At 42.1% G+C, this 22,044-nt stretch overlaps 3 protein-coding genes across 3 annotated transcripts; 2 read left to right on the forward strand and 1 right to left on the reverse strand.

The window, feature by feature from the left end:
- Positions 1 to 277: 277 nt before the first annotated feature.
- On the reverse strand, positions 278 to 8,075 carry hspd1 (heat shock 60 protein 1). Its single transcript, XM_006805820.3, has 11 exons — positions 7,946 to 8,075; positions 6,129 to 6,304; positions 4,300 to 4,635; positions 4,125 to 4,220; positions 3,920 to 4,013; positions 2,900 to 3,068; positions 2,679 to 2,778; positions 2,347 to 2,592; positions 2,094 to 2,268; positions 1,823 to 2,001; positions 278 to 1,704 (listed from the first exon to the last, which is right to left on the reverse strand). The coding sequence occupies exons 2-11, from the start codon at positions 6,300 to 6,302 to the stop codon at positions 1,546 to 1,548; spliced, it is 1,728 nt and encodes a 575-aa protein (XP_006805883.1). The 5' UTR covers positions 6,303 to 6,304; positions 7,946 to 8,075; the 3' UTR covers positions 278 to 1,545.
- Positions 8,076 to 8,501: 426 nt separating this feature from the next.
- Positions 8,502 to 12,162, forward strand: hspe1 (heat shock 10 protein 1). Its single transcript, XM_006805824.3, has 4 exons — positions 8,502 to 8,636; positions 10,528 to 10,683; positions 11,798 to 11,887; positions 11,968 to 12,162. Exons 1-4 carry the CDS (start codon positions 8,517 to 8,519, stop codon positions 12,016 to 12,018), a joined length of 417 nt encoding a protein of 138 aa, XP_006805887.1. The 5' UTR covers positions 8,502 to 8,516; the 3' UTR covers positions 12,019 to 12,162.
- Positions 12,163 to 13,437: 1,275 nt separating this feature from the next.
- mob4 (MOB family member 4, phocein) lies at positions 13,438 to 22,041 on the forward strand. Its single transcript, XM_006805823.3, has 8 exons — positions 13,438 to 13,572; positions 14,245 to 14,307; positions 15,948 to 16,048; positions 16,506 to 16,548; positions 16,839 to 16,925; positions 17,022 to 17,101; positions 17,826 to 17,937; positions 20,193 to 22,041. Exons 1-8 carry the CDS (start codon positions 13,513 to 13,515, stop codon positions 20,325 to 20,327), a joined length of 681 nt encoding a protein of 226 aa, XP_006805886.1. The 5' UTR covers positions 13,438 to 13,512; the 3' UTR covers positions 20,328 to 22,041.
- Positions 22,042 to 22,044: the final 3 nt, after the last annotated feature.

Consider the following 22,044-nt stretch of genomic DNA (forward strand, 5'->3'; position numbering starts at 1 on the left):
TCTCTGCAACAATAAGGCCTGAATGGTTTGGAAACAGGTGGGAGCAACTGGACAAACTGTATGCAGAAATCTGTACTTAAACCTCCATCTGCTAATGTTTATGCACAAGTTTCATCTGTATCGTTTTCATGGTTGTACTAGCAAGACATCTTCAGCTTCTGCCTGGATGGTTGAACAGAAGGTGAGCTATGGTTGAGAAGACAAACTTAACCCCAACTTGCTTTACTAAAGGAAACAAACGGACTTGTGGAGACTACATAGCAGAAACAAACAAATCTGCACATCAGAATAAGAGTTTATTAATGAAAATTTAAAAAACAAACAAAACAAAACACAATTAACATCCACACAAAAGAGTAGTGGAACCATCACTGCTGTTTGGAATAAAGTAGCAAGACAAAGATCACTCTCCGGTTGCTTTCTGTGAGTGCTGTGCCACGATGGAGGAAATGAGAATTTCACATCTACTCCGTAGCAAAGGATCGTGAGCCCCTCACATACAATCAGCTGTACACTCTGATGCAGAAACGCGACTCGGTAAACATTCAGACTACACGGGCTCCTGACGACGCTCCACTTCTGGTCACTTAGGCACTCTTTGTCCAGTTGTAACAAGACAAGATGGAGAAAGGCTTCGTGTATGTACGAAAACTGCTTTAATTCAATCACAGATGAATTCAAGTCAATCACAGACAACACATACAAATAATTAAAAAAAAAGAAAAAGAAAAAAAAGACACGAGTGAAGGACAGATGCTGAGGCTCTGTGGTCCATTTAAGGATAGTTACAGTTTATTCCACCCTGCTAATTTCCCTTTTGTAGCTCATTGTCAAACTCATTTTGGATTGTGTCGTAGAGGTTCAGGGTAACAAGGAGTTGCCACACTAAACTGTAAATCTGGGCAGAAATTCAGGCCGTCTACCTTTCAAAGAACATTGGACTTGTGCAAAACCCATACCCTCCATTTATGGAAAGCAATCCCATGTGAACCCAACATGAAACCTGAAACACAGCCTCCCGATGAGCAGGTGAGAGCTGTGCTTCTGAGTACAGCTGGGTCCCTGGAAAGCAAAGGCGTGAAGAAGGCCGCTCTCACTCAGAGGAGACAGCCGATGAAGGGACACAAGAGGACGGAGACCCAGATGTTCTGGAGTTTAGAAGTTTAACTCCTTGTTTCCCTACAACAGATGTAGTGAGTACAAAGTTTATAATCTAAAGACCCACACGGGAAATACATCAGGTAGAAATAAACTGGAACCATCCTCAAATATGAACACTGCTGAATTTCCTTCTTCACTGGTATTAGTTTAAGTCTGAGCATTTGACAAGGAGTTAAGTGCTAATGGAAAAGGTTTGAGGAGGACTCTAGTGTAGCAGGTGGACTCTGTGGGCTCTCAAGTCTTTTGAGCATTTATCAAACATTTGCATCTCTGACATATTCATCGTCAGTCCGTCCATCACTGTGGGCAGAGCTCGGTGGGGGCAGTTCTCCAGCTCCACTAAGCTCCTGATTGAGTCTGTACACAAAGATCAGGAGGAGTGGCTCAGAAACCCATTCCACCCCCCATACCGCCCATGCCACCCATGCCTCCCATGCCCCCTGGCATTTCCTTCTCCTCCTTGGGGAGCTCTGTGACGACAGCCTCAGCAGTGGAGAGCAGAGATGCTACTCCTGCAGCATCCATCAGTGCTGTCCTCACCACCTGTAAGAGGAGGAAATAAAAAGTTAAAGCTCCTCCATAATCTGCCATGAAAACCCCCCCAAAACAAAAATCTATATAGCATCCATCTTGCGAGTGAATGTGATTGGCTGAGCTGTACCTTTGTGGGGTCGATGATGCCCTTCTCCACCATATTGACGTACTCTCCCTGCATGGCATCGTAGCCCATCCCAGGGGATCCCAGCAGGATCTTTTCCACAACGAGTGAACCCTCCACGCCTGCGTTTTTGGCAATGGTCATGGCAGGAATACGGAGCGCCCGTCTGATGATGTCCACACCTGTTTAGATCGAGGCGCTGGTTAAAACCGCAGCACGTATGTAACCCTAGGAGTATGGGTGTTACCGAGAAGAGGCCAAAGCACGATCTTACCGATCTTCTGGTCAGAGTTGGCAGTTTTGAGGGCGTCGAGGGCGGGGATGCAGCGCAGCAGGGCACAACCTCCTCCAGGAACAATGCCCTCCTCAACAGCTGCCCTGGTGGCATTCAGAGCATCTGTCACGCGGTCCTTCTTCTCATTCACCTCCACATCACTTGTTCCTCCCACCTGAAATATAGCAAAGGTGTCACAGCTTTGCCTCTCCACAGGAAAAACCACTCATCCACAAATGGTGCCGAATCCAACCTTGAGCACGGCAACTCCATCCGAAAGCTTTGCCAGCCTCTCGTTGAGCTTCTCCTTCTCGTAGTCACTGGTGGTGCTCTCCAGCTGCTCGGCGATCTCTGCCGCCCGTTTCTCAATCTCAGCCGAGCTGCCTCCTCCCCTCAGCAGCAGGGTGTCGTCTTTAGTGATCTGCACCTCGCCGACCTTGCCGAAGTCATGAGCCTGGATGTCCTCAAGAGCCAGGCCCAGAGCCTCATCCCCAAACACCTCCAGATACACAAAGAACAATATACCATCAGATGGCAGTTCAGATTTATAAAGAGTTGCCACACTTAAGACTGATCAGAACCTACAGTCCCCCCGGTGGCGATGGCCATATCCTTCAACTGGTTCTTCCTGTTGTCGCCAAAGCCTGGGGCTTTAACTGCTACCACCTGAAGCCCAACCTTCAGCCTGAAAAGAAATGAAAAATAAATAAATAGCTACTACACATTCAAAGTTCCCTCAGTGTAGTTTCCATTTTTTCCCCCTTAAGCAGTTAACAAGCATCTCAGTCCTCACAACAACAATGTACCTGTTGAGAACCAAGGTGCTTAGAGCTTCTCCATCCACGTCCTCTGCCACGATAACCAGAGGTTTACGGTGCTGGTTGGCAATTTCCAGAGCTGGCACAATGCTCTGGACACTGGAGATCTTCTTCTCACTCAGCAGCAGGTAGGCATCCTGGAACTCACATTTCTGGCCTGGTAGAAACAGGAAGAAACAAGACTTGGCACATGAAAACCATTCACAGTTTATTGGTTACAAAACCTGCATGTTTTACTGTTAAATCCAGTCAGCACACAGTATCGATGTTAGACGGGGACGACTGCAACCTCAGACAAGTTTGAAAGCAAGCTTCTGTCTCTCTCCCTTTTTTTTTTTTACACTTCAAATTTGTCTCTAAAGATTATATTTGGATGCAAGTGAAAACACTGTAACGATTCAATAAAGCAAACCGTTTCAACACTGTCACAGATAATGACTTGTGTTTAAAACATTGTCAGATGATCTTCTGGGCTGCTCGCCCTTTCCCTTTCCAAATACCTTCTGCAAAGCATACACTTTCTCCAGCAGGGGGCAGCACTTAACAAGTCAGTGTGTTGAGATGTTTTTGGAAGCACACTGCTGTTGAACTTTAGACGCTTTACTTAGCCCTAACCCCATTACCTCAATGGACTTTGCCTATTTTCCAAGTCACCACTGAATACAAATACCTTGTCTGGGCTGACTGCACCACCTGGTGGTGCAAACCAATATTACATGAAATAACACATTTACAAAGTGTCTAAACCTATAAAATAAAAATTTAAAAAACTAACATGTTATGCTAGACATTCTAGTCGGGCAGCTACAAAGAGATAAATGGCAACAACTAAAGAGGATAAATAGTTTAGATACGGTTTGTTTGTTGTGCTCCTGTAGGAGGACAGTGGGACTCTTACAAGCCTTTCACACTAACTGGTCATTTTATAATGAGTGCACAGCACCGGTTTATCAGTTAAAACTTTTAGTGAGCAGTAATGCACAGCTGAAACCTGTTCAGGAGCCTTACCTTTGGCAGTGTTGATGAAGTAAGGTGAGATGTAACCGCGGTCAAACTTCATACCCTCAATGATCTCCAGCTCATCATGCAGAGTCTTCCCATCCTGGCAAATTGAACCAAACATTTACAAGCTGTCCTCAAAAATCAGACAGTAAATGTTCATTGGACGAGTAAATGAGCTTTTCTCCAGAAGGAGGAAACCTCTGAAACCAACCTTGACGGTGATGACTCCCTTGCGGCCAACTTTCTTCATGGCATTAGAAATGATGTTGCCAATCTCCACATCTCCATTGGCTGAGATTGTAGCAACCTGAAAGAGCAGACTCATAATTAAAGCTCAAATCCCAAATGCCTGAGGCCTTATGGAGACAGCAGAAACATTACCATACCTGTGCGATCTCCTCGGGGGTTGTGACGGGCTTTGAAAGGTTCTTCAGCTCGTTGATGATGGTTTCTACAGCCATCATAACACCTCGGCGAATCTCCACAGGGTTCGCACCTTTGCTGATGTTGTCAAAACCTTCCTTGGCGATGGCGCGAGCCAGTACAGTGGCGGTGGTCGTGCCGTCGCCGGCCTCCTCGTTGGTGTTGTTGGCCACATCCTGCACCAGCTTGGCACCAATGTTCTTGTACTTGTCCTTCAGATCAATGCTCTTTGCCACCGTCACGCCATCCTTGGTGACCTTTGGACTGCCCCAGCTCTGCTCGATGATGACAGTGCGACCCTGAAACGAGCCAGAAAGTTGTGAGGTAAAAAGTTCTGCACATATGTTTCACAAAGACAAATAATCACTTTCATCTCCAGTATTTTCTTAAGTCTATGCTATTTGTTGCATTGCAAGAGGCATTTAGCATAATGATTAATGCATTTTGTTTAACACTTGGCTGATGAAGGACTTAGGCTAGCATATCTGCTTTATTTATCCAAATACATCTCAATTCTTTGCTGAAATTAAACCTGCTATTGGCAAGAAATTCAGTGATTTCCCTTCTCTGCCTGTGGAGGGCAGGGTACCCCTTTGTGGCATCAAGTCATAGTCCTTATACTGCGGCTCCGCGTGGTTTGGAAAAATAAATTAGAAGCATTTAGCTGAAGTGTATTATTTATTTATGCTAGTTCTTTTTTTAACTTGTAGTTCTAAATTGGAAGATTATTGTAATATTGAAATATAAAAATAAAATTATATTCTAGTATTTTTTCATTGCTCAAAATAAGAGTCCCACTCGCGGAAGCCGATATACCCGCCAAAACGCTGTGCATTTATCGAGACTTTCAACCCCAGGTAGGCCAATTATGGATCTTCGGATCCACATTATGTCAGCAGCTGTTCTTTCATACAGCCCCGATTTGCAGACGCTGTGCGCAGAGGTTCAGGAGCAGAAGTCCAATTGTAAACATATCACGGCAGACCCGACGATGTTTGCATGAACACGCTTTTCAGCATCTCTTTATTGACCACTTTTCACACACGGTTGCTGTACGCATACAGCCGACACATATAGCTTTTCAGCTCACAGCCCGACACATACCAACACAACAGGAGAGCGAGCACAGACGTTAAGGTGGCGAGGTGTGATTGCAGGTGCAGCTCAGGTGCGCCCGCCTCCGCTGCAGCAGCGTTGCAGACCACGCCCCGCCACACACATTAACCAGGTAAAATACATATTTAGGCAGAATTTTGCAAATATCTATTTTTCATTTTTTAGCAGCATAGTGCTTTTTTTCCCCAATTAGATTTTAAAAGTCAGGTCAAGGTTCCAAAAGCCCAAAGGCGATATAAGGGTGGCAGCTTACAACAGTTTTTGTTTGCTACATGGATCATTTTAGTTCAGCTGGGTGTCTTTCCTTTTGTTATATTTCTTTAAGAGTTCAAAATGTGTTAATTACATGAATAAAATGTGATTTTCTCTGTAGCACTTCATGGATTTCATAAGCAACACACCTTAGTTGTTCACACAAAGCACAAGGTAAAAAACAATATATACAGTGTTATCTTCATTTTAGATGTCAAAACGTATTAGCGGATCCCAGTGTTTTCTTTTGTATGGAAACCGGCTCCAAATGGCTCTTTGTGTCTTAAAGGTTGCAGACCCCTGGCCTACACCAACACTCAGTGTAAGATATTAAGGATCTTTCTGTACAGTCTCCTAGAAAACTGGTCTAATATTCAAGAAAAAAAATCCAAAAAAAAAAAATAAAAATCAAAGGGGGCGTTACCTTTGGGCCCATGGTGACAGCCACGGCATCAGCCAGCAGGTCCACTCCCTGCAGCATGAGGGCACGAGCGTCAGCCCCAAACTTCACATCCTTGGCGTAAGCTCGTGTGAGGTGGGGAGCCAGTGCCCGGCTCACAGGCCTCACCTGCCTCATGACTGTGGCTAAACGAAACATGTCTGTGGCAGGAAAACACAGGTTAGGCCATAATACTCCAAGTATCCCAAAGTTTAATTACATTTCTTCGCATATGTAATAAGTACACCCCTAGTGGCCGCAGACGGCATGACATGAGACTTGTGAATGAATGAATAAAGGAACATCTCCAGTTGTACTAAACAACAAGGGGGCAGAGTCCCCTGGATTTATCATTAATCTGCAAGTTTAATGGTTTTAAGTGTTACCAATACTGGTTTTGGCCTGCCTACCTACCTACATATTAAAAGTAAAGAGAGGTGCAGCTGAATACATTTTATTAATAGTTGAACAACACAATCTGACAGCCAGAATATCTGAAAATGTGTCAATTAAGTTGTTGAAACTGGAAGATATTTCATTAACCTCCTAAAACCCGAACTCTTCCACGGCATGCGTTTTTAATTTCTCTTTGATATTTGGACATATTGGGGCCCGATGAATGTAAAAACAAAGAATTACCAGATTTATTTTTTTTTAAACACCTGATTTTTGTTTCTAAGAAAAATGACAGCCACATATGAGGATATTCGATTAAAATTTTGATAGAACAGTAGCAGTGTAATGTCCTTGTAACAAACGAACAAACCAAAAAAAGAGCCTGAAACATTCTTTAACATTCATTAAGGGGTTAGTAAAAATGACAAGGTAGCCCCAGAGCCAACATGTTAGGAAAACCTGTCAGTGACTTCAGTCCGCCAGTTAACATCTGCTTAGCGAATAATGACCATATTTTAATCATTGAGTAACATATCAATTATCAAAAAGTAGAAATTGTAAATTGTTGAGTACTGCAAGAACAACAAGCTATTACGAGTTTAAATTGTGCAGCAGTAGTATGCAAGAGCCCCTTGTCGGTTATCGGCGATTTTTAAATGGGGTTTACAACCATGGATTGTTATTAAGGTCTAAGGACCACAGGATTGTAACCCCAGATTATCCATGTTTTTAAAAGTCGTGTACAACACCACCCCCGCGACTTTATCCCCATTCTTGTTGTAATTACTTGAGGTTAAGCTGTATTTAAGCTACTGAGCGACCAATAACCATAGTAAATTCAGTGCAGATGAATATAAAAAAAAAATCAATTAAGTGTAACTACTTCAAAAATATGTGATAGTTGACTAAAAGATGTTCTAAATGCTTCAGTCTCTTGACTGTTAATTCTATGCGCATTAACCGCGACTGGATTAAGAAACGTCCACCCCACGCGTGCGCTCTTCAGGTCGTGCGTCACAAGGTCAAATTTGTGAAAGCACGTGTGGAAGTGCTTTCTCCATCCCTGCTCAGCTCATACACGGTCTCAATGGGAGGTTTTAACTGCTTTTAATCACTCGCTATCTTCCTCTTACTCCACACGAGCAAAGCACATTTAACAGTCGAGACAATACACTTACAAGGAGAGCACAGTGACAGCTGGCCTGTCGGTTAAAGTCTGTAGTCACACTCGCATGTCCTTGCAGTTAGAAGGGGAAGAAATCTGTTAGCGCAGAGCTATCAAACTCGATCCTCCTGAGCGGCATGCGCAGATTGTACTCTACATAAAAGCTAGCGCTATTCGCGAGTATACGGGCTGTAACGTAAACTGAGTAGCTTCAGACACTTGCAGCAGTGTCCACACTTACCTGTGAGTTGAGGTAAAGGCTTGCTGCTAGCCGGTCCGCAAGACGGAATGATATAACGACTGGAGGAGAGAACAGTCGTGTGGAGTAACGGAGACAGAACTGCACATGGCCTAGCACATCCGGGTTATGTACCGGCCCGCCCAGACTGTGTATAAACCATAACTACCTAATAAAAGTGCTCTTCTTTTAAAATTCATAATGACGTGCGGGCACACTATTACTTGAATTATAGTTCTCGATAAAATAAAGTCAAAACAGTGTGTAAAATAGGCTGATTAGGATAGAAATATGTAGAATTATAAATTAATGCTCGTTCCTGGGCAGACGGTTCCAGAATTTTCTGGCGTGCCATTGGCGGAAAAAAAAGGGTCAAAGTTGACATTGTGCAACATTGCCTCAGCTCGGAGTGTTTCAAAGACAGAAAAGTCACTAAAGCAGTTTTAGAAAATGTCCCGTACATGTTTTACTTTTATTAAATAATGTGTGCGCTTTTAAAAAATATTTTGATGTTGGCCTTGGGTGTACTAGAACTTTCCGTTGCGCCTGACGAGTTCAGGGCTGGTTAGTGCGCATGCGCATTCTGGATATTTCTTCACGTGGAGATATCCTTCAGCGTGCCATATTCACGCTCAGCAAGGATTCGGGGTGCAGATCCACGCCGGCTCTCAGACCTCACACACGTCCAGAAATGGTAAGGTGCCTGGTTAATTTAAAAAAAGGCGAACAAAAAACGAGCGTCAATCACCGCCGAGTTCTTTGATATAGGTGACGCAGTCAGTAGACGGTTTAAATAAACTGACCAGCTTTTAATTATTCTTAGCCGCATGTTAGCTAAAGTGAACATCAGTGACAAGGTCACGCTGCAAGGGAGCTAAGAATGAGCTTAAATAAATGCACGTTTGTCTTAATGGCAAGCCACAAAGCCTAAACCTAGATGAGGGATCATAAGACCTGTATACAAGTACAGCTATGAGCGCACTGTTAGCTTAAGTAAAAAGGTAAGTAATTGCACTTAGTGTAGCCATTTATTCATTCACACGCGCGCGCACACACATACACACACGAGGTGCAGCAAGTTTGCGTTTACCGTCAAGCTCAAGGGCACAAACCTCCAGGCATGAGATTTAGTGAGGAGCGACAGGCAGTCCCATTGTTCCTGCTGAACTACTACTGACATCCAATACTGGCCTCTGAGTCAAGAGCAGCGGAAGTTTAGTTTGTTTGAAAGTAGTTTTTACAGCAGCATGCACTCAGATTGCATTCATGACAAATATGAGGTACTCAAGTACTTTATCCACCGTATTTGAGGAAAATTGAGTGCTTTTTACTGCAGTAAGACTCTTTAAAGGCTTATCAGTGTAGAGGGAGTTATACTTGTCTGTACACATTTGCTTTGGAAAAGTTGCATCACCCCTGTGTAGAAACATTGTCACAAGTAAAGGTAATGCTAATATTTAAAAATGTACAAAATCAAAAGTACTCATTGTATAGAACAGGTTACTACTAGAATTGAGTCTTGCCACTGGTCAGCCATCTTGAAATGTTATGAGACACTTAGGTGGGTAGTTCTTTTGAACTCTTGTTTAAGTAGAAACCAAAACTAGATCCTCAACTAGCTTGATACTCAATTTAAAATGTAGATGTCTAGTATACATCTGGTTTTCTTGTCAGGTCATAAGCCAATCAAAACACTATCAGTGGCTAAAGTATAAGGAGAAAAGTTGGTGCATCTGACAGAAATGTGGGGCTAATCATAATGAGCTTATGCAACTTGTTAAGAACTTTGTGAAAGCTGCTTCGACTGGCCTTGGATTTTATCTGGTACCAGTGAGCAGGAGGATGTTTGATCCAGGCTCAGGGCTGATTGATGTTGGTTAGTTTGTTTTATCAGTGGAGAGGTGAAGAGTCCTTGGCCTGGACCCCTCAGACATAGTGTGGAAGCTCCACCTCCTTTCCCTACTTATCAAACTGGGACCAGTCCCACTCCATCACCCTCCTCCATCACAGTCACAAATGACCTTTACTGAAGGTCACTCATGCAGTTGCTTTTAAACAAATGTTGTCCTTAAAGTCGTGACGGAAAAAAGTTGATCAGTGTCTCTTTGAAATGCTGCGCAGCTGCTGCCCTACCTCGTGATTTCAGACTCAAGTAGATAAATGAGGAAAAGTTAATTTTCAGTTTAGGGGAAACTGATTGACAAAGGCTGCCTCTGTCGCTAACCTCCACCCTCTTTTTTTTAACTCAAACCCAGCAGCTTATTATTCACTCATGCATTATAACCAGCACGTTTCTGTATTAACTTACAGTTTGACTTAACTGTAAGCATGTGAAGCACTGAATCTAGTTAATGTTCAAATTTTAAAACCTTTGCAGCAAATCAGTGTGTGTGTATAGTTGGTGCATAACACATAAGTCAGGGGCGTGTTACACAAGAGAGCCAACTTAAAAGTTTGGAGTCAAATTTGTAGGATTTTTCTTTTCCCCCAACTTATATTTCTAATGATGAATCATTAGCTGCCCAGTTCACCTAAACATAGTGTGATAGTCGTGCTAATATGTCCTGTCTTTGTGTGGTCTCCAGGCTTTCAGAAAATTCCTCCCTCTGTTTGACCGGGTGCTTGTGGAGCGCTTCACAGCAGAGACGGTAACAAAAGGGGGCATCATGCTGCCAGAGAAGTCTCAAGGCAAAGTGCTGCAGGCTACAGTGGTGGCAGTCGGACCTGGCTCTGTCACCCAGGTAAGCATACATAGCATAGCTGCTACAAGAAGACTGTATGGTTTTTGTTTTATTTTATAAACTAAAGCTTGTTTTTGCAGTTGGTATTAAACTACATGAAAATCTCACAATTCACAATAACATTAATAAAAACAATAATTAAATTAAGAACTCTTAAACAGAAACTTTATTCCCCCCCAAAACAAGACAGTTATGAATCAGTATATCATGCTTGAGATGGGTTTTACTTTGAAAAGATTCCAATATTATAGTTATTGCTTATCCTTCAGTGTCCCTGATTGGGTTTAAAGCAGGGGTGGACAACTATAGGCCTCGAGGGCTGGTGTCCTGCAGGTTTTAGATCTCACCCTGGGTCAACATACCTGAGTCAAATGATTAGTTCATTACCAGGCCTCTGGAGAAGTACGAGAATTGTTGAGGAGGTTATTTAGCCATTTGAATCAGCTGTGTTGGATCAAGGACGCATCTAAAACCTGCAGGACCCCGATCCTTGAGCCCTGGAGTAACCCACCCCTGCTTTAAAGGGTTAGGCTGATGCAGGTTGTTTTAGACACACTGCGCATAATTTTTTTTATGCGCACGACTCTTATTTCTGTATACACAGTTGCTCCTGCAAAAGCAAAACTGTTCAAAATAAAGTCTGTTATAGTTTTTTGAATTTCTGGTTTTAGTTTTCTGAAGGTGCTGCACCTTTAAATATGATGCATTAAGAGAATAAAATCTGGACTTTACTATTTCCTGAACCCTGGTTACAGAATTGGGTTAGCACTGCTAACATAGTCACAGTGTCGGGTTGACCTTCAGACCTGATCTAACCTAACCTAGGTTTTTTCTCTCAATGATGCATTTGAAAACTGCAGTAAAAATATATCTCCAAATACACAGTAGTGAACAGGACTCCTGCTGAAGCACAGATCCTCAGTCATCTGCCCTTTAAAAAGCTGTTAGGATTAGGAAAGCTACGTGTCATGTGGCCATCCACTGCATGACTGTGTTTTCTTGTAAATTATAGGGTAAAACAAAAATACAGATTTTTCTTGAGTTTTAAATATAAAAGACTCAGTAACAACTGTGGTGTTACTTCATGCCTAACATGTTTTTCTCCTTCTTTCAGAAGGGAGAAATCCATCCAGTGAGCGTGAAGGTTGGGGAGAAGGTTCTCCTACCAGAGTACGGTGGGACTAAAGTCATTTTGGATGACAAGGTGCGGTGCAGTTTCCTCAGACTCCGTCCACGCTTTTGTGCTGAAATTAGTTTAATTTTTTCTTGTCTTTTCTCCCATAGGACTATTTCCTGTTCCGTGATGCAGATATCCTCGGTAAATATGTTGAATGAGTCGCCAGTCCTCATGTAAAGTCCCTGACATCCCCGGAGAGAAGAAATTAAGTTCATTAATGTCTGTCTTTTTTTTTTTCTTCTTTGTGTTCCTGTAAATAATTCTAATCATGTTTTGTTACAATAATAAAAGTGAAGACTCATTGTTGGGCTTTTCCTTTGACACACCTCTGCCTGAAACTGTGTGATACTTGTGTAATCTTGGCAGAAGGAAAGTTTAATAGGCTTTTGTTCACATAAAGAAAAAAATGCAAGCACAGAAAAAGCTAAACACAGAAGGTGCTGCTATAACTTTTAGCTGTTTTGGTTTTGCTGTAGTTTTAGGTTGGCAGAGGGTGTTGTAGTTTCAGATGGTGTTGCTGCACTTCAAGTGATTGCTTTAAACCTTTGAAATCACAGTAAAACCACAGCATTGAGTAGTATATCATCTGTAACCATAGGGTTAACGTGGGCTGGAACAAGGAATGATGTAAAGTTTCTGTATTTTCAAAGCAGAGAAGAAACAAAAACAAAACAATGTGCGCCGCTGAGAGATGGAGAAAGATTTGCGTAGCTGAAAGGGAAATGAGAAATTATTTTCAAAAGTAAGGACTGCACAATAAGTTACATCTGCTAAAGTGGAACCATACTGTTCTAATTAATGTTTTAAATCAAATATCGAACTTATACATAATGTACTGATGAATGTGGTTTTGTGGAAAATAATGCAAACCAGAAGTATATTCATTTTGACTAATTTGAACTTCAGGCAAAACTGGTTAGTTTGTAGTAAAGTATATATTAGACTGGTACAGAGCAGACCAGTTGTTCATGGTTAATGCTAGGTTATAGCAAGGGTAGCAGATATCAATCTATATTTAAGGTTATCGATTAGATTCACCCACTAAATTCTCACTTTTATTCTAACTTTCAAGTGTGTTTGGGTTGGGAAATCAGCCACACGCAATCGTGAAAATACCTGCTTATATCTTAAATGACTAAACCCACAACGAGCAGTGCATGTGGAAGGAGCAGCACAGATCAGCTGATCAAAACAAATTATTTATTTCTAACAATTCTTTTCTCAGCGTTACTAAATCCGATTTTAAAGTTCCCCAACCAGCCAAATCCCACTTGAGCCTGTAACTAAGGAACCCATGACACATAGAAAAACATACAGTAAAACGAAAAACTACAGATTCCTAACTCAATCACAGCGCCTCTCTTTGTAGACAAAGTGAGAAAGCTGGGTTTCCTTATAATTAAGACTTTGAGGCAGTGCACCCAGATTTCATGCGCAGCTATAAAAACATTAAACATTTGTCAGGTTGGTCTGTGTCTTTCTCATTGGCACTTTGCAGGTATGCGAACCCCCTGCATATTGGCTAAAGAAGAGTGCCCTATCACTGATACGGGTCTCCTTACATAAGAATGAAGTTTGAGCCTCTTTGTGTTACCGTATCCGCTCAGCAGCTACAACACCGCGGCTGACGAACATCCGGGTATTCTGTCGAGATGGTCATGGCGGAGGGTACTGCAGTTCTCAGGAGGAATCGGCCTGGAACCAAGGCGAAGGTGAGTTGTGGTCTGTAGAACCACTCCAGCATGAGTACAAGAACCCTCTCCGCGGATGGGAGAAGCTGCGTCTGTGGTGCTGTACAGCATTATCGTCCTTATTTTCGCGACAACTTTGTCGCAGACAGCGTATAGGAAGGGCCTGACCTGGAAATAGCCAGCTAGCTAAGATTAGCGGTTGCTCCGTCTAGTTCCTGGAGTAATGTTAGCGACTCTTGGTCCTGCTTTCCCTGTTCTGAATAAGTGTTCGGCTTGAATAATTCCTACGCCAGTTTGATGATACATCTTTACACATACCTCGATCCACGCGTCCGAGAAAAATGGTTAATTTCGCCAGAGCTTTGCAGGAAATAGTCATATCCCAATAGACGATACATAACTATGTAGCTAGCTATCTGCCTTCGGAGCTCAGACTAATGTAGGAAAACTATGGCTGTTAACTTAGGTACTAACGTTTTACTCTCCGAAAAACTTCACCTGTCACCGACAGTTTGTCATCCCGGTACCCCCCTCTCCTTGTTTGTCATATATGATATATAAACTGCCAGGATTGGCAATTTCTTTTCACTTTACGTCAGATGACAGTCATATTATATAGACCAGTTTTTGGATAACTGGCGATACATTCCAAACACTGAGTGCACACTAATACTGTCCTTCTTCATTGTGCAGGATTTCTACAACTGGCCGGATGAATCATTTGAGGAGATGGACAGCACCCTGGCTGTCCAACAGGTGGGTTGACATTTCATGTGTGTGTTTGTGTGTGGGTGTGTTCCCCACCCAATTTTAGACTGTCTGGTGCTGCTGTCTTATCGCTTGCGCTTAAAGTTGCTCAAATTAGGCAAGAATTTGACTACATAGAGCTCGGAAATCGCAAAGCATGTTGATAGGCACCATGTTGTTCACATAAACAAAACAAAGTTTCCTCCCTAATGCCTAGCAGGCATTAAGGAGGAAACAGGCTAATGAATTTAATGTTGCACTGTAATAATAACCTTATGTTTACTACGTACTTTAACTAAACTGTACTGTGAGTCTGAAAAATGAGTCATTCAGATGCAAAGCAGTTTTGGCTTTTATTATGGCAGGTCGTGTCATTGCAACATTTTGTGCTGTGGTGTAGCACCAGCTGCAGGAGCTTTTTTTGTTCTCCATTGATACCAGTCAGCAGTATCCACCTTAACTTCTGTGTGTTCACTTTTGTAGCCCGGCCACGATCACACTATCGCAGAATCTGTTTTTCAAAATCAAAGCATGAAGACTTTCTTTCATTCCAGCTATGCTGCCAGGTAGCTACAACCCAGATAACTGACACACCTAGGGTGTGTAGCATAGCAACAGCCCAACAGCATGTAACCACAACAGTTAAATATAGTGTAATTATAACTTTATGGTATGAAATTCCTGTGATCACATTAACATATTTTTCAAAATGTTGTTGAAGGTGATACGTTTCCTTCTTCCAACTGCTACCCAAGCCAAGCTGGAAAAGGGTTTCCATTCTAGTCACATGTGCTGTTTTGTCATTTTAAAACGTTTTAAACGTTTTAAAACGTTTATATATTCCATTATCAACTCGAACTTGCTTGAAAAACAATCCCATTATGCATTACATTAGTGATGTCACAATCCTGAGCTCTATATTCGGTCAGTGTAAATGTTGTTAAAGGTTTAAAAAACTGTGGGGGGATTTCACATTCAACCTAGTGAAGTGAGTTTATATGTATAGTAAAATTTAAAACCAACTTTTAACCAAAGAGCTCTCTAGGTGAAACTGGATGAAGTCCTGACACAGAAAAACATTGAACTGAGGGTCAGTGACTTTAATCAGCCAGTTAAATTTGACATTTTTGACTGTGCTTGAATGCATCATGTGTTGTCTTTACATGCCTTTGTCGGAACTTGATTTTGCAGTGTTTGCTGCTTTTTCTGACTTTAAGTAACCAAAATCTCTCCAAATTCCTCTGTGCCTTCTTTTAAGCAGTAGGGTTAGCACTGTGAGCTTTGGATTATGAGCTGTGCTTGTTGTGACATCTTGTTTTTAATAATGTTGTCACTCAAGTTTTCCTCAACATTTCTGTTTTTATTTTCTTTTTTGTCCATCTGACTCACTCCTAACGTACCGGTGTGGCTGACAGTAGCCCAAACATTTACACATGCGCTGCTCTCTGCTGTGTGTGTCAGCCTACCTGGTGCGGCTCTGACTTTATTCCAAACACATTATTGGTTTGGTGCGGCACTGTTTGCATTGTCATTGGCCTTTCGTGATGTATGAACACATTCACTGTGTGTTCATCATGTGTCAGGTTATGAAAGTCAGACTGGACTGTAAGTGAGAGTCTGTACTAATGTGTGTGTTTTCTCTGTGTCAGTATATTCAGCAGAACATCCGATCAGACTGCTCCAATATCGACAAAATCCTGGAACCTCCTGAGGGTCAGGATGAGGGCGTGTGGAAGTATGAGCACCTCAGGTAAGAAGTCTTGGGGCACATATTTCTAAACAGGATCAGAGCTGCAGACAAGCATTTATAAAATGTCCTTTTATATGCTGGCAGCTCCTACACAGTATAGCAAATATATAGCGTACTTTTTGTTTCTAAAACATGAAATGTTTTGTAGGCTTCATTAGTTCTGTGTTCGGTCCTGTGCTTATTTCTACTGCATGCAATCAGTTTTTAGTAACATCTCTGAAGAAATTATTAAATTAAGTTGAATATGTAGACCAGGCCGTTTCTAGAGATTCTTTGAACCAGTTCTTTGTTCAGATATGAGGAGCTTTCAGATAAAAAAAAAAAAGTGAAGTATAGGCGATCTCTACTTGCTTAAATCTTGTGCTCACAGTTGGGCTAAAACCTGGCTGCCGAAGAAAAAATCATGTGATCAGAGGATATTTTGTTCTAACTCTGCTTTTATTGGATCCTTTTGTAGGCAGTTCTGCCTGGAGCTCAACGGGCTAGCTGTGAAACTGCAGGTGAGTACACTAAATCACCACAAACTTCCTTTGGTAATTTTGGGGTTTGAGCATTCTTTCACCCCTAGAAATTTGCCTTAATCCTCTATAGATCCCGAATCAGGTCTCATTTAAGGTTTAAAAAAATAGTGCAGTCTGCAAAAATGGTCATTGACACATAAGTCAGCAGCATGTAGGCTTGCTACTCTTTGTAAACCATTTCTCTCTGGTGCAGAAGGGTTCAGGAACATCAAGTAGTTAGTTTAGTAAGAGACTGTTAGCTGCAGTGATTTTGGTGTTTCTGCCTGCAGAGTGAGTGCCATCCAGACACCTGCACCCAGATGACAGCCACAGAGCAGTGGATCTTTTTATGTGCTGCCCACAAGACACCCAAAGAAGTGAGTCAAAGCTTCCAACTGTCACTCAAGCTTTTCAAGCAGCTGCTCTCACATTGATGGGTTTGTGTGTGTTTTGTGATGCTGCTGCTTCCACAGTGCCCTGCCATCGATTACACCAGGCACACGCTGGACGGAGCTGCCTGCCTTCTTAATAGCAACAAATACTTCCCCAGCAGGTCAGTCATTTTCCATTAAGCAGCTATAATTTATAGAATAGTATCAAATCAATTTCAGGTCATTGTTTAGCTGCTAAGCTGAATAACCAGACTGTTTCTGTTCACTCTTAATACTCTTGAGGCATCATTTTTAGCAGGCATCTGATTTCAGTATCCAAGCTCCAAAAGTACTCAAGCTTCAAATTGACTCTAATAGGTGCTTCTACTAAAAAATCTCGGATGATTTAAAAAATGTGACCTCGATCTAAAGGTCAGAGGTCAAGTTCTCTAAAAACCCTTGTGAATGTGACAACTCGAGAACGAGGGGGGATGTAGGATTTTTCAAATTCATACCACAGGTGTGTCTGCTAGGAAGCTGTGGGGTAGTGCTGGTGGTTGCCAGAATTTTATTAAAAGTTATGCACAACTGTATTACTTTAAATTGCTGTTTGACTTTGACTCTGTTCTGAGACCCAGAGCAGGCATCAGCCACCACAGACATGACTTGATTACATGAGAGACGGAATAAAGTGTTGGAGTGTTGTAACGTGGCTTGCATGTGCGCACACTGTAGACAGGCTAAAGCACATTTATTACAGTGCCTTAGATGAGGTTGGATAGTTGGATTTGTATGGACAAAGTAATGGGGCACCTATACATTTCACCAGCAGCTGCTCAGCTATGGAAACCCATGCTGTGATGCTCCCAGTGCACAAGCTAAATCACCACTGGTTTGTGTCTACAGGGTGAGCATCAAGGAGTCATCAGTGGCCAAGCTGGGCTCTGTTTGTCGTCGCATCTATAGGATATTCTCTCATGCTTACTTCCATCATCGCCAGATATTTGACAAGTATGAGGTAGGCGTTTACAACCTTTGCTCCCCATCGCTCTCTGGTTGTTGCTGTCAAGCTAGAAATTCTAAAATGTGATTTTATTTGTTCCTTCCTGGTATATGGATTTGTTTTTTCTTTTTGCTGTTACAGAAACCAAACTTGAAGAGGCCATAAAGACTGTTATAGTCTTTTCATATAGTCTCTTTTGTATTTTTAGTGTGTTCATCATTGGTTTTAAGTAAATGTGCTCTGTTCAAGTTAATTTTTCCCCATTTCATTTCCATTTCAATTGCTAAATTGATTGTAACAAAACATAGAAAAAGTGAGGTGTTCCCCATCTTTGAGTGACTTCACACGAAAAACTGTGGATCAGTTCTCTGCAGACATCGAAATGATGCTTATGAACAATCACTCAGTGCTTTACCTCCACTGTGCTCGGTGGCAGCAAACTACACACAGACTCCACGTCAATGCATCAAATCAAACTTTTAGCCTTTTAATGGTGACACTGGTGAGCAAGCACGTTAACGTTAGCCAGCTAGCTGCTGCGTGGGATATAAGCAGTTTGTTCACAATAGCTTAACAAAAGACTATTTATACAAGTCCATAATGTCTAAGGAAAGAAGAATTTGAATGATGTGTCAACTAGCTACCATCAGCAGGGCATCCCATCCAAGGAGGGTTATTTTGAGTTTTTCTTTTCAATTATTTGTCGATATGTCCAAATCACAACTCTGAAACTGTAAGTGAAGATTTAAGATTTGCACATTTGTCTTTTTTTTTTAATCACAGTTCTCCTCCTACTTCATCTGCCTCACTCACCACTGCTGTGTCCTCCCTTATTTCCACCTTATCTCCTGAACTCAAGTCATGGCTCCAACATAAGAAAATGTACATAAACATGCCTATTTATTACAATATTGTTACAGTTTTTGTCAGAAGATGAAACACGTGACCCTGCTGTAGCCAGCTGAACAGCTTGTTATAAGCTAACATTATGCTAGCTAATGTTAGGTTCAAGTGTCGTTTAAAAAAAAAAAAAAAAAAAGAAAAATCACTTGTGATAAGCTGTTTGATTATTCTTTATTTATTTATGAAGTGTTTGAAGTGAATTCAGCAGCAGTGGCAGTAGGGCTGGGCGATATGGCCTAAAATCCATATCATGGTATACTATGAAGCATGTGCGGTAACAACATATATCGCGATATATTCTTCTGTATAAAGTATTTTACACACTATAAGGCGCACTTACAAAGCCTTTAATTTCCTCAAAAATCGACAGTGTGCCTTTATATGAATTCTGGTTGTGCTTACTGACCTCGAACCGATTTTATGTGGTACACGGCGCGCAGAAATCTGTCAAAAATGTTTTAGTCCGACTCTGGTAAGCTATGAAGCCACACTGCTTGATGGATTGCTGGAGCGTTATGGCTGCCGTAGTCTGGAGCCTCACGGAGCAATCTGGGTCCAAAACTCCGTCTGCTTCAGGTCCCAAAGTCAAACGAACACTGCGGCATCACTGAGAGTTAAAAACTGTCTAAATTCTTTCATCTTTAATAAAGTGATCATCGTTGCTGCTTTACCAGGTGTAACAATTAAGTTTAACATCCAGACGTCCATGAAAACAGGATTTATTCAATTTAGTTAGAGTTAGAAGTTAGCTCGCTAGCTTCCACCTAAACATGATATAGCATGTTCTGACTGAGAGATTTCTGAAAAAATTCAAGCGTACAGCTCTGCTATCACTTCCAACATAAATGAAGACAGAAAACTAAACAGCAGTGACGTTTGTAGGGTTACTGAAGTTGGGCTAGCTGGTATATAATGATGTGCTACGTGATCGTAGCGACACAGCTATGTTAGCATAACATTAACACAGTGAAGCTGGAGGATGAACGCTAACTTTTTTCCACTCAATAAAGGTTAACGTGAGGGTTCCTGATGGTTAGGGACAAATGCAATCACATGGCAGGGTGCTGTAAACGGACCAAACCTCTACCGTATACCGTTTATACCGCCCACCCCTAAATGGCAGCATGCTTTGTTGTCTGCCATCATGAGGATTAAGGTTCATATATACTTATTTCTCAGAAAGTAAGAGGAACGTGATCATAGGACAGGAGAGTGTTCTGAATCCATAAAGTAGAAACACACAAATGCCTCTCATCGTTCAGCTTTAGAACAAAACATTTCCAGCAGTGGAGTCTCGGAGTCACACTGGGTGCTGTGAAGGAGACAAACTGGCTAGTGTGATCATTGCTACATATGTCTGTGTGCAGAATGAAACGTTCCTGTGTCACCGGTTCACACGCTTCGTGATGAAGTACAACCTGATGTCCAAGGACAACCTGATCGTTCCCATCCTGGAGGAGGAAGTGCAGAACACCTCTTCAGCTGGGGAGAGCGAAGCCTAAGAGACAGCTCCTGCTGCTGCCACCATAAGGGAGACACATGTAAACATATTTCTACATAACAGAGGAGACGCATTCATTACACACACGCATTCATTACACACACACACACACACACACACACACACACACACACACACACACACACACACACACACACACACACACACACACACACCAGTGTATTGAGGCTCCCGTCTAGTAACACTGTCCATGTCCCTCCTCCCCAGTCACCTGTATCTATCTAAAAGGAAGTAAGGGTAAAGATGACCAGGAGCAGAGTTCAGTCATGCCTGCAGGACACAATTATATTTTCTATTTCCACTCAGAGGTTGGGGGTACAGCCCTGCTCTCACACTTCTCCTGTAGGGAAACCCTGTTCATAACCCCGCATGTCCACAGGATCCAGCTTGTGTGCTCACGGCTCCGTGGCTGCTTCCCAGCACGCTGGAGGCATTTAGTTTTCCAGCAGATGAAAACACTCATTTAGATCAATTGTGGCTGTACTTGAATTTAATGACCCTCTGTGCCTCTTTACTTCACTCGCCCACCAGTATAGCCCATCTCAGATTTATCTTCACTATATTTAGAATAAAGGGATTAATTTTTTGTTTTTTAGCACACATGAGCACCTATAATCTTATTTTAGATGAGAAGAAATAAAGGAATCATAAATACCGTGTAAATAAGGACAACTTTAACAGCATTAACCATGAAAGCTTAAATACTGATGGGGGAACTGCAGTGTGAAAGGTTTTACCCTCCAGCAGTTCCTGATTAGAGGAGCATTCTTCAGATTTGAAGGAAATATGCAGCAGCTTTAAAGCTTGCAGTCAGTGTTTTGTATGGTTGGCTAACGTTTGGAGCCCTTTTTAGTTCCCACACACTTTGACTGTCTACGTTATAACACAGTGTACCGAGCATGGAACACGAAGTTGTTCTTGCAGGTATTCATCCATCCTCAGCAGCGATGGAGCCGTGACACCACGCTGCCTCTCGCTCTGGACATCGCAGGCTAATCTTCCTCAGGCAGCTGGATTTGCAGAAAGCCTCTGTAACTATGGTGACCTGTATTGTTGAGAAAGGCCCACACTGACAGCTCTCCCTCCTTCTGTGTATATAAACCCTCTGCCACTCCTCCCCGTTTAAATTCACTCATGTTTTCTGTGCACTTTTCTCCTGACTGCTTCTGTTCTTTTTGCTTGTATTGCCTACCAGTCTGATTTGGGGGTGTCCCATGAGATGGATCACTAAATTAGCCTGCTGACTTAATAATGCTATTAAAACACAATGTAGGTGTGCGGTTCGTGTGGTAGTGAACAAAGAAAACCGTAATCTCTTAGCTCTGTTTGTGTACTAGCAGTCAGATAGTCTCTTCGGCCTTTGACGTGTATAGTAAGGCTGTTTGGCTAACTCTGATCCTGCATCGTGACATGTCCCCACTTCATAATACTGTGTCCAGTGTGCCTGATGTTCTCATCTCCTGCAGCAATGGGCAACGTTTGGCTGCTTTTAAGCATTCAATTAAGTCATCCAGGAAGGAGAGAACATCGGCCACATTTACATGTCAGAGCACAACCTTCTTTTACCCTCTCCCTCATTAAGTTATTTTGTGGGAGGAGCCTGATCCAACCCACTTTATTTTTTTTTATTGGACTAAAAAAATCTTTTGTTACTGTTGACATTTTCATGTCTGTTAATAAAAACAAAAAGACTATTA

The sequence above is a fragment of the Neolamprologus brichardi genome, chromosome 16 (genome assembly GCF_056152115.1).
Source record: "Neolamprologus brichardi isolate AB-2024 chromosome 16, ASM5615211v1, whole genome shotgun sequence".
Taxonomy (NCBI): Eukaryota; Metazoa; Chordata; class Actinopteri; order Cichliformes; family Cichlidae; genus Neolamprologus; species Neolamprologus brichardi.